Genomic DNA, 12,725 nt, shown 5'->3' on the forward strand with positions numbered 1-12,725 from the left:
GCAGGGCGGGTTCAGAGTTATATACTAGCCACAAAAAGAAACTGTGCATTGTTAAAACTCTGTCTGAATTGGAAAATATAACAACAATGTAACATTTCCGTGTAAACTTTAATAGGTGGATTATGAGACCATAACAAGACGTGAGAACTGCATTTGTAATGTCCATCACAATGACATAACGAGTCCAAGTTCGGAGCAGGGGTCAAGCGACAGTGACACAAAGTCAATAACGGGTATGCCCACCGTGAGCATCGATAACGTAGATCGACCTGGAATGGTCTGGGCAGTGGTCACTGCAGTCTGGAACCTGTTGCGGAGATGAGTCGCCCGTATCCATCTGTCCTGTCTTGGCGTCGTCACACGTGGACGTCCTGAACGTAGGCCATCGGCAACGTCATTAGTGTTCTGGTAACGTCTCACCAATGCAGAAATGGTGTTTCGGTGACAATGGAAATGCACATGTGCACGTGTGCACAATGGAAATGCACATGCACAATGGAAATGCCACTTGACGGTGAGACATTCCCCCAAGGATCATCCCAATAGCCTCATGACGCTGTGCAGTTGTGCGCCGTGGCATGACGTGCGTTTCATTAGCCACTTAATTTTTTGAACGATTGAAAATCAAACAATTAACCTTACCAAAGTTAAAGCAGTTTGTGACATTCATGTGCTCCATGCAGTTTCTCACGATGCACATGCAAAAACGTGTTGCATGTGCCCATACCGAAACCATTGATGTCACGAAACGTGGCGCGTGCATACCTGTTGAATTCACTTCACTAATTGCCGTGTTTAAATCTGTATTTGTATACACAGGTGTTTCTAATATATAATTTCATTTTTTGTGTGCACAGTATCTTTTTGTGGCTAGTATATTAAAGTCAAAAGTGGATAGTGATTATAAAATATGATTGAATTACTCAGAAAATTAGGTGGAGGTGATATAACTCCTTTGGTCGCAATTCAAAACTAACAATTCGTAGTTTTCTATGTAATATTATAATGGGATTTGAGGTGACATAGAGTTGAGTAGATAATAAATCCCGTCATCGTAACTATAAGTTATGTTTTCTTCGTTAAAATTTCTCAGTTTTCAGAGGGGCACTGATTATATTCAAGCATGTTCATTTTAAAATTTTTGTCATATAATTATTTGCCCGAACTCAATTAAGATCAGTTTGTTCCTTTTTTTTCTTTTTTTTTGCAGTATGTCGAACAAAAAAAGGAAGTGGTCGGAGGATTACGTGCGGTACGGGTTCACGTGTTTGACGGAACGGGACGGAAGTTCCGTCCAGGACGGAACGGGACTGACGGAACGGGCTCAATGCATGCTTTGCAATGTCAAGTTGAGCAACTCCAGCCTAGCACCAGCAAAACTACGGGAACACTTCAAAAAACTGCACGGCGAGGGGCAGTACAAAGGCGCAACGCTGGATGAATTCAAATTGAAGAGAGTCCGATTCGACGCAAGTGCTACCTTGCCCACTCTCGGCTTCGTTCCATTTGACAAACCGATCCTCACCGCGTCGTATGAAGTTGCGTACCTGATCGCAAAGCAGGGCAAACCGCACACCGTTGGCGAGACACTCATCAAACCGGCCGCGTTGAAGATGGCCAACATCATGCTGGAGAAAAGCTGCTGAAAACAAGTTGTCTCTCGTTCCACTCTCAAATGACATCATCAGATGCAGAATCGACGACATGAGTGACGACATCCTCACCCAGGTTTATTGCAGATCTAGTCGTTTGAGCCAGCTCATCTTATTTGTGCATTATGTCAAAGGAGTTGAGATCAAGGAAGACTTTCTGTCCTGCAAGCCTCTCACAACAACGACGAAGGCAGCTGACGTGAAGAAGCTTGTGGACGACTTCTTCAGAAGCAACGGCCTCTCGTGGAACATGGTGTCTGCAGTTTGCTCGGACGGAGTTTGAAGCGCTGGTGAAGGCCGATGCACCACACATCATCGTCACGCACTGCGTCCTGCACAGACACGTGCTGGCATCAAAAACCCTGCCTCCAAAACTGGCCAATGTTCTGAAAATCGTCGTTGAAACTGTGAATTACGTGCGAAGCCGTGCTCTGAATCATCGCATCTTCAAAGAGCTGTGCAATGAAATCGGCTCTGAATTTGAAGTCCTTCTCTACCACTCTAACCTCCGATGGTTATCACGATGGAAGGTAGTGAGCCGTGTTTTTGCTTTGCGTGTAGAATTAGCCCTGTTTTTGTGAGAACACCAGCATTGCCATGCAACGCACTTCCAAGAGTCAGAGTTCATCCTTGCCTTGGCGTACTTGGCTGACATCTTCGACGCACTCAATCATCTCAATTGCCAGATGCAGGGCGGTGGAGTGAATGTCATCGAATCTGAAGAAAAGCTGAGCGCTTTCCGAAAGAAGTTACTGTTGTGGAGGCGGCGAACAGAGAACGACAACTTCGCGAACTTTTTGCTACTGGACGAGTGCGTGAGCAGGATCGAAGATGAGTCTGACGTTGGAGGCACTGCTGTACCGGGGGAGCTGAAGCAAGTGATTGCCATGCATTTGGATGAGCTGGGAAAGTCATTCGACGGCTACTTCCCCAACCAAGAGCAATACCCAGCATGGGTACAGCAGCCGTTTACTTTCGACGTTGCAACGGCAGATATCAACGACCAATACCTCGACGACCTCATCGAACTTCAGCAGAGCCAGACTCAACAACAACTCCTCGGCACAACAACGCTCTCAACGTTTTGGTGCCGCCAAATGGAAGGGTATCCTCACATCGCTAAAATTGCCCTTGAGATCCTCACGCCATTCGTTACAACGTATCTTTGCGAGCATGCGTTTTTGAAACTGGTGGACATTAAAACAAAGAAAAGGAGCAGGCTTGCATGCGAAAATGATTTGAGGGTGGCCCTTGCCAAAACAAAACCACACATTTCCCAGATCGCCTCCCGAAAAGAAGAACAGAAAACGCATTAAGATTTTTTTTTTTTTGTATACAAGATCGAGGCTCGTGAAAGAGCTAACATTAATCACACAAAAAGTCAAACGACACACAAAACACAAAAAATAAGGGGGGCGGCAGACAAGATGGGGAGAGAGGGAGAAGGACACAAACACAACATTTGAGAGCAGGGACATCGGGAGAAATGTGGGAGGGGGAGGGCTTGGGGGAGGTGGGAGAGGTATAAAACATATGAACACTGCAAGGACATCCAGGAAAGAAGTCGGAATTTCAAAAAAAAAGTATATCTGGGGTGAATTAGCGGGGGTAGAAAAGATCAAGGTTTTGGATGGGGGAAGATAAGAGATGGTGGTGAACAGCTGTTTTAAAGACCTGGAGGGAGGAGTGGGATTGAAGGGAGTGGGGGAGTTTGTTCCAGAGGCAGGAGAAAAGGGGAATGAAAGAGTGAAGGTGGGGAGAGAGCCTAGATATTGGCAGTTTAACCATAAGAGGGTTGCAGGCAGATCTTGTGCGACCTGAAGGAATATTGGGGGGACAGAGCACAGAGAGAGCTGGGGGAGCAAGGCCAGAGAGGAGTCGGTAGAAGACAGAAAGACCACCAACCTGCCTGCGGTGAGTGAGTGAAAGGCCCTCGGAGTTAACTTCATCGCAGGAGATTCCAATGATTCTGAAAGCTTTGGTTTCAACAGCGTGAAGCCGAGCTAGGTGTGAGGCAGCAGCACCAGCCCAGAGGGGGGAACAGTATTCCATTGAGCTGCGGATGAAAGCCTTGTATGTGGTGAGGAGCTCAGGTGTGCCAAGGAAGGACTTCGCACGACGGAGGATGCCCAGTCGGCTACTGGCTTTGGAGGCCAGCTTGGAAATGTGGTTTTCCCAAGAAAGATCATGGCAGATAGTGAGACCCAAAAGCTTGAGCGACAGAACTTCTTGAAGAGGATTGTTGAGAAAGTAGATGGGAGGGTTTTCCATTCGTTCCTTTCGTAGAGACATTGTAAGAGTGAGATTTGTCAGGATTGAAAGACATGTTCCACTTGTTTGACCAGTCTGTGATTTTTACCAGGTCTGCAGAGAGTGAGGAGGCTGCAGACTGCCGATCTGAGGGATGAGGAATGGAGCGGCAGATAGTGGAGTCATCAGCAAAGAGATAGAGAGGATTTTCCAGAGAGTCGGAGAGATCATTGATGAAGACCAGAAATAGCACAGGGCCCAGAACACTACCTTGGGGAACTCTAGCCAGAACAGGAAGGGGAGATGAGAGAAATCCATTCAGGGCCACACGTTGCCTTCGACCAGAGAGGAAGTCCGCAAGCCATGAGTGGAGATTTCCATGGATACCATAGGAGGAGAGTTTGGTGAGCAGAGCTGGGTGCCAGACCGTATCGAAGGCACGTGATATGTCAAGTGAGACAGCTCTGATTTCCTGTTTGGCATTGAGGACCTCCATCCATTGTTGAGACAGCAGAAGCAACATGTCCAGAGTAGAATGACCTGGTCTGAATCCAAATTGATGATCAGAGATCAAGCCATTGGAGAAGAGGAAGGATTTGATATCCGAAGCAATGATGGATTCCATGACTTTGCTGATAATTGGAAGCAGGCTGATTGGTCTGTAGTTGCAAGGATCTGTTTTTGCACCTTTTTTGTGTAAAGCAGTAATGTTTGCTGATTTCCAAGATGCTGGCAGATGACCTTGAGCAAAAGAGAGGGTGAAAAGAACAGAGAGAGGGTGAGATATCGTGGCAGAGCAGGATTTTAGGACCTGTGGGCTGATGCCGTCTGGTCCAGTTGCAGAATCAGAGTCGAGATTTGACAAAAACTTCTCCACCTTGTCAGGAGAGAAGGACACAGAGTCCAGGAGCAGTTGGGTTCGACTGGGAAAGGTGGGAACAGAGAGAGATGGGTTTGGGACACAAGATTTTGAGGCAAACACAGAGTTGAGGCATTCAGCTTTGTCACGTGCTGTGTCAACTGTATAGCCATTTGAGGTAAGGGAGGGGATGGAGGGAGAACAAACACCAGAAACGGATTTGACCAGACCCCACCAGGATTTGGAGGAAGGAGACAGGTTTGAGAGTTCAATCTTGAGTGTGGAGAGATAGTGCTTCCTGGCACTCCTGAGGGTATACACACACTTGTTCCGAGCTTGGTGGAAGGAACTGAGATTGCCTTCAGTTGGATTTGCCTTCCAAGAGGCAAAGGCAAGTTGTTTCAGGGCAACTGCCTCACCACAAGATTCAGTGTACCATGGATGGGAGGAAGGGTAAGACAACTGAAGACAAGATGGGATAAATCTGTGCATGAGAGAGAGCAGTTTGCTTTGGAAGAATTCCCAGGAAGAATTTATGTCAGAGGCAGTAGAGATGGGAGACCAGTCCAGATGATTGATGGCTGCTTTCAGACCGTGCCAGTCAGCCTGAGTGAAATGCCAGACTCGTCGGCGCTGAGGAGGCTTTCTGAGAATGGCCAGAGAGATGTCCACTTTAACAAGCACATGATCAGAAGAACCGATTGGAGCAGAAGAAGAGCAGCACACATTTGCAGGGAAGTTAGTCATAACCAAGTCCAGAAGAGAAGATACTCCATTGACTGAGATCCGGGTCGGGAAATTGACAGATTGTGTCAGTCCCAATGAGTCGCAGAAGTCCTTTGCTGAGGTGCCATGGCTGGTGAGAGAGGAACCCACACCCAGCCAGCTGGCATGATGACAGTTGAAATCACCACATATGAGGAAGAGAGAGTTTGGATGAGTTGATAGAAGTTGGTCCATGTTGTCCGACAGCGAAATGTAAATGGAGTCGTCACTGTTTGGAGGACGGTACAGAACACATATGAACAAAAGGTGGGAGCGGAGAGGAAGCCATAGCCAGAGGTACTCCTGGGGGTGGGGTGGAGAGAGGGCAGTGCAAGGAGAGTGAGGAAGAGAGTTTTTGATAAAGATATCCACCCCACCACCAGGACGAGGCTCAGGTCTATCATACCGGAGGAGGGAGTAACCAGGAAGAGATATTAAGGAATCAGAGACATCTTGAAGGAGGAAAGTTTCTGTTAAGCAGATCAAGTCTGGATTGTCAGAAGCAACCTGAATGGAGAGATCAATCAGGTTTGAGCGAAGGCCCCGGATGTTTGAGGTCCATACCGTTAATGAGGAGAGAGGGGGAGCTTTGGGTGCAGGACAGGGGAGGGGAGGTGTAGGGTCAGATGAAGGATGAGAGGGGGAGGTAGGAAGAGCAGTTGATAGTGCGGCAGAGATTACAGAAGAGTTACAAGAAAGGGAAGGATGAGGAGGACGAAAGGTTTGATGGTGATGGGATGAGGCACAGTGAGGGGTTGTGAGGGGGGGCAGAGGAAGGTCGAAGGTTGGGGGAGGTGGAGGTATGAGATAGAAGGGAGACGAAGTGGGGAGGAGGCAGCTTTGAGAGGGAGGTGGGAGGAGGGAGAATTTGGGAGGGATGGTTGGGGGGTAGATTTGAAGGGGAGGGGCAAGGGGGGAGTTTAGGAGGGAAGGGGCAAGGGGGTAGATTTGAAAGGGGTGGGTGATGGGGAGAATTTGGAGGGAGGGGCAAGGGGGAAGATTTGAAAGGAATGGGTGATGGGGAAGATTTGGAGGGGAGGGGTGATGGGGAAGATTTGGAGGGGAGGGGTAATGGGGAAGATTTGGAGGGGTGGGGTGAGATTGGATTTTGGAAAGTGTATGATTAATGGGAAACGAACATTTATTGCCAAATGAGTTTATTGTGACCTTCGAGTCAAAAATACGTTTCAGGACGCTTGGGGGGGGGGGGGGGGGGGGTGGAGAGCAGGAGAGTTTAGGGAATGTATGAAAGAGGCACTGTAAGAGATCGATTTTTTTTTTGGAATGAATAGATTTGGTGAGCAAGTCGAAAGCAACCTTTTAAAGAAGAAGAAGAAAAAGGTGTTATAATACACGATAGAATACAGTTCTTCAGGGGAAAGTTTAAACATTTTAAAGTTAAACAGTGAAAACTATCTCGGGAAATGTGGGTGAAACACGTGGTTGAAGAACGAACGAACGAACGAATAAGAACAACGAATAAACGAATAAGAACAACGAATAAGAACAGAGAAGGAAATGTTTTTTTGGTTATTTTTGTTTTTGAGTTGAGATTTTAAACAAGGACGTATGGGGTGAAAAGACTGGGAAAAACAGAGAAACGAAAGTAGTTGGAGCACAATAGACGGACCGCTGAGAGAAAAACAAAGCCTCAAGGTCGGACACTGTACTAGGCCTCAAAAGACACGACACGAATTGTGTTTTTATGAAACGATATTTTATATTTTATACAGGTATGAAAGATTAACACCGAGAATCTTCCTAGGGACACACTATACGTACACACACCATAAAATAAATAGTTTTGATGAAAATACAAATGGAAACAATTACTTAACTTCAATAGAGTGGAGAGCGTGTACAGCTTCGAAAAAACGAAAACCTCGCCGGCAAGACCGGAAGCAGATGCAATTCTTCTTTAAAAAATTTGTCAAATTTGAGGGGTTTTGAGGTCCGCGAGTGTTCGGTGGGTTTCGTTAGGGTTCGGCGCCTTTTAAAAGGTTAAGAACCACTGGAATAAAGCCTGTGATGGATGCTGTGAAGAGAAACAGGTTGAGATAGTTTGGTCTTGTGTTGAGGAAGGATGAAAGTGACTGGTTGAGAAGAATGATGGAAATGAATGTAGAAGGAAGTAGAGGATGGGGAAGACCGAGAAAGACTTGGCTAAAGGTGATGGAAGAAGAAATGCGGGCAAAGGGGTTAACAAGGGGAGATGCAGAAAATACGGCAAAATGGAGAAGATTGTCATGGGGCCCGTAAGGCTAACCCCTGCTCTAGCAGGGAAAATTGCCTTAAAATGCCTGTTGTGTTGTTGTTAGGAAAGGTGCAGAGTGCATGGCTGGTGTTGCATGTGTCATAAGGAACAATGGGAAAACCACAGAGGCAATTTACACACAGGGAATTTACCCTTACACCCTAACTAATTAGCATAGCTCCACCCCTCACATGGAGACACATATACGATCTTACTGGACACATGGAGCTGACTTATTTACATCAAGGTGTTCTTACATGACATTTGTAGCATGCTTATCTATACAATCTACCTGGACTAAGGTATTTCATTGCCTACCCCCCATAAACGTGTTCGGGAATACTTATTTGACTCAGGAGGCTCCGATATGACCAAACAGCTTTTACAAAAGCAAAGCTTTATTAGCTAATAATTCACTTGTTTCAAATACAAAATAACTATAATACTATAACGAATTTAGTAATTCAAGTCGTTGGTTCTTCTTCGTTGGCCGGTGCTCTCCTAGCGCTGTTTCCCGTTGCGTACTCGTTCGTTCCGTCGGGCAGAGGTTCTCGTGACATGTGTTGCTCACTCAAAGTTTGTTCTCGTTTTTATGGGCACACTCGAGTTAATCCTCCGTGCGCTAAATGTTAATCCTCCGTGCGCTGAAGCTCCTTGGTCATCCACAATCGCCCCCCTGCTGGGGAGTTCCTTCGCCCTCTTTGCATCCCGATGTCCAAAACAATAGTACGGGCTTTGGAATGTGTGTTAGCCCGGGGTCGTAATAAAGGTGGACAAAGGACTCCCAGCTTCGACAGAGCGAGATACATTCCTGACATTCTTACGACCACCTGCTACTACCTGCTTCGTTACTAGTCCCAATCAATGAGTTACACTGAGTTACACTTCCACAAACGTAACAATATCTAAACAAGACCGAAAGTCTAACAGCGGCGTAGCCGGCTTGTAAAATATTATAAACCACAAACACATATGATTAGCTTATTAAACAGTCGCTAATGCTGCTTATAACATTAAACAAATAAATTTGGAGGAATCCCGACATCCGTGAGGTAAGTTTTACTTGCAGAACTGAGGGAAGATCTACTGTAATCTATATACCCCACAAGCTTTTGGTTAATAACATGCCATCAAAAAACCGAGGCGAATTCCTTACTTCCATGGTTGTTAGTACCATACACTGCTTATCATTGATTCATGAACCATACACCGCTTCAATCCATTAACTATGTATTCACGGCATTGGGATTAAATTGTTATGGTCATAATTTACTATATTATTATTATTATTATTATTATTATTATTATTATTACTATTACGAAAACGATACCACTGAAACGATACACTACTGTATTAAGAAACCTGGGCTTAATTTGTCCAAAGCGGCCCGAAGGTGAGGCATGAAGCCTAAAGCCTATATGTACCGTTTTGTTGGAAGAGACGTAATGCCGATGCTTTCGATATTTGATGGTCATTTTAACAATCGGTTTGTTTGTGTTTCACACTGAATGAAAAACGTAAAGGTAGATCATGGCGATTGTGATATATGACAGGTTCGACGATATGTTCGGCCTGAACGAAATTGGAATCAAAATGCCTGAGTGTGGAGAGTCAGCCGCCGTATCACCGTAATGACGTCAGAAGTAATCACATCACCCTGTCATGTGACCAGATCTTCAGCTCTGATTGGTATACGTTTGAGGGGACATACATACAGATGGACAAACACTGTTCTAGATGGCTTTGCCCTATGGGCTACGCTGTAAAATGTTATGGATGAGTTATGACTAAACTTGGTGGACGAGTTGGTTAGATGACAAGAACAAGCCGATTAGATTTTGGTTCAGGTCCGAATTCAGATCTGGCCTATCAGTGGGATACAAAACAAACTGTTCAGCCTGACGGAGGTATGCGCTCTACCAAGTGCCATTCTAGTTTGCTAATTAAATAATAACACTCACTCATTGATATTTGAAATCAATGGCTCAGGCTTATTTTTGCTGAAATAGTGAACTTTTTACAGTCGTGGCCAAAAATATTGGCACCCTTGCACTTTTTTCAAATAATGCACCATTTCTTCCAGAAAATTGTTGAAATTAAAAAACCTTTTGGTATCCACAAATGTATTCATTTGGTTTGCAGTGGAACAAAACCAAAAAAGCTGAAAATATTACTAAATCTTAGCTTATTCCACACAAAATCCTAAAATGGCCTGGACAATATTATTGGCACCTTTTAGAAGTTGTTTGAAATAATTAGATTTCAAGCAGGTGATTCTCCTTTACTTTGGAATTGAACTCACCTATGGTGAGTTGCAGATGCATGCAATATAAAAATCACTCATTCAACCAGTTTGAAAAGAGAAAAGGAGTTATTCTGCTGTTTTGTGTCACTGTGTACCGCAATGAGCATGGAGAAAAGAAAGAAAACCAGGGAATTGTCTGAGGAGGTCAGGCACAAGATTGTAGACAAGCATGGACAATCTCAAGGCTAAAGTCCATCTCCAGAGACTTTGATGCTCAGGGTCCACCGTACGCAATGTTATCAGGAAGTGTAAGGCCCATGACGCTGTAGCAACCTCCCTAGACGTGGCCGCAAGAGAAAACTTGATTGATGATTGCAGCGAAGGATTGTTCGAATGGTGGAGAAATCACCTCGATCAATTGCCAAACAGATTCAAGCTGACCTTCAGACACAAGGTAAGACAGTTTCAACTCGCACCATCCATCGCCAACTCAATGAAAGGGGATTCTATGGTAGGAGACCCAGGAGGACCCCACTGCTGAGAGAGAGACATGAAAAAGCCCGACTGGAGTTTGCCAAAACACACCTGAACAAGCCAAAATCCTTCTGGGAGAATGTCTTGTGGACAGATGAGACCAAATTAGAGCTTTTTGGAAAAGCACATCATCTCTATGTTTACAGAAAACAAAATGAAGCCTTCAAAGAAAAGAACATCTTCCCTACAGTCAAACATGGAGGAGATTCAGTGATGTTTTGGGGTTACTGTGCTGCCTCTGGCACTGGGTGCCTTGAATGTGTGCATGGCATCATGAAATCAGGAGATTACCAAGGTATTTTGGAGCACAATGTTCAACCTAATGTCAGAAATTTGGGTCTCGGTCTAAGGTCATGGGTCTTACAGCAAGACAAATTACCCCAAACACACTTCAAAAAGCACCCAGGAATGGTTCAAGACCAAACACTGGACTGTTCTGAAGTGGCCCGCAATGAGTCCAGATCTAAATCCCATTGAACACCTGTGGGGAGATCTGAAAACAGCAGTTGGGAGAAGGCACCCTTCAAATCTAGGAGAACTGGAGCAGTTTGCACAAGAAGAGTGGGCCAAACTGCCAGTAGAGAGGTGGAGGAAGCTCATTCATGGCTAGGGGAAGCGCTTCCAAAGTCTGTGCTACCAAATATAAAGTCTTGGGTGTCAATAATTTTGTCAATGCCATTTCTTTTTATTTTCTGATTTAAAAGGATATATTAAGTTCTGAATCAAAAACAAAGGTTCTGTAATATTAACAGTGAAATAAAGAATTGTGGAGACCAAATACTTTTGTTAATTTCAACTTATTTTTAGAGAAAATTGTGTTATTTAAAAAACGTGCAAGGGTGCCAATATTTTTGGCCACAACTGTACGTCCATTGAATGTTCTTTGCTAAAAGTATATTGCCATTTGAGAAACTTATTTGTGAATGTGTAAGTTATAATGTTTCCCGAATCACTGAACGGGAATGCACGATGCGAGTCATTCCAACTTTGGTCGTCGTACAGGGGGAATTACAGGTGTAGACGTGTCACTCCATGGGTTGGACAGATGATGAACATCACTCTTTTGTGGAGTGACTGTAGCACCTGGCATTTGTGGCTTCAATAAACGTTACTTTTGGGAAGGACTGTTTTTGTCTTTGTCCGCAATTGACGACTTCCATAATCATGAGTAAGACTGTTCGATCGACAATTTACTTTGGTCGACTTGGAGGGGTTTAACAAGTTCTTTGATCCTTGCAACTGATTGTTTTTGTCCAGGGCTTCGTTTGGATCAATGGCGACAACCTTGGGCGGTACTGGTCACGCGGACCTCAGCAGACCCTGTATGTGCCCGGGAGCTTTCTCTCTCGTTTTCTACCAAACAACGTGACTGTTCTAGAATTGGAACATTCACCGTGTTCCTCTGGGGGGACTCGCTGCCTTGTCCGCTTCATCGATCAACCCATCCTTGAAGTAGCTTCTGAATCCCTATGGAATCAGCCTTCATTGCCTGGAATACCATGAAGGGTCCTGATATCCACCGAGTCCATATCCGCGTATTGCTGCTCTTATACCTTTTGGGTAGAGTACAAATACTAACTGCGATTTTGAATTACTGTAACACTTTTAAACAAATTTTTCAAAAGAAGCAAATTTCTTCCATCCATTTGAGGAACCATGTTGGGTGTGATTCTTGCAGTTCTTTTGTGATGTGAACATTTGTGATGGAGTAAAAGAAGATCGATTTATGAATGAGTTTGATGTTGAACTTTGTGTATAAATGCAAGGTGGATTCAAACATTTTGTCCCAGATTTGAATTTTATTTAATTATACTTTTTGATCGCACAAGACTTCCTTTGATTTGTCTCCTCTATATACTTGTAATTAGGCCTAGCTCATTTATTCGTTTTATTAAAGAAATGAGAGTGGGAACAGATCTTTTTGGAAAGGAACTTCTGTTAAAGAGAGAGGGAAGGAGGTGGGGGGCAATTAATTTGTAAGTCGAGTGACTTGTTTTTGGGACTACGGGCACCACAGCCTGAAGCGCCCCCACCATCTTACTTGTGCATTACCTCCCCGCTGCCTAGTTGAGGGAAACACACACATGAATATAACATCTATGCCATGGTCCTGCAGAGGGGGTGAAATATGTGTTCTATTGATTTTTTGTACCTTGCTGATTGTT

General features: G+C 44.7%; 1 protein-coding gene across 2 annotated transcripts in view; it reads left to right on the top strand.

The window, feature by feature from the left end:
- The window catches only part of LOC137433753 (beta-galactosidase), a 119,834-nt gene extending 107,444 nt beyond the window's left edge, over nt 1-12,390 (top strand). For both annotated transcript variants that reach the window (XM_068126031.2, XM_068126029.2), the window contains one exon: nt 11,818-12,390. In XM_068126031.2, the coding sequence (XP_067982132.2) occupies nt 11,818-12,063 (246 nt within the window). In that variant the 3' untranslated portion in view covers nt 12,064-12,390. The remainder of the gene's footprint in view (nt 1-11,817) is intronic.
- Nucleotides 12,391-12,725: the final 335 nt, after the last annotated feature.

This window comes from Myxine glutinosa, chromosome 10 (genome assembly GCF_964187855.1).
Source record: "Myxine glutinosa chromosome 10, kmMyxGlut1.1, whole genome shotgun sequence".
Classification (NCBI taxonomy): Eukaryota; Metazoa; Chordata; class Myxini; order Myxiniformes; family Myxinidae; genus Myxine; species Myxine glutinosa.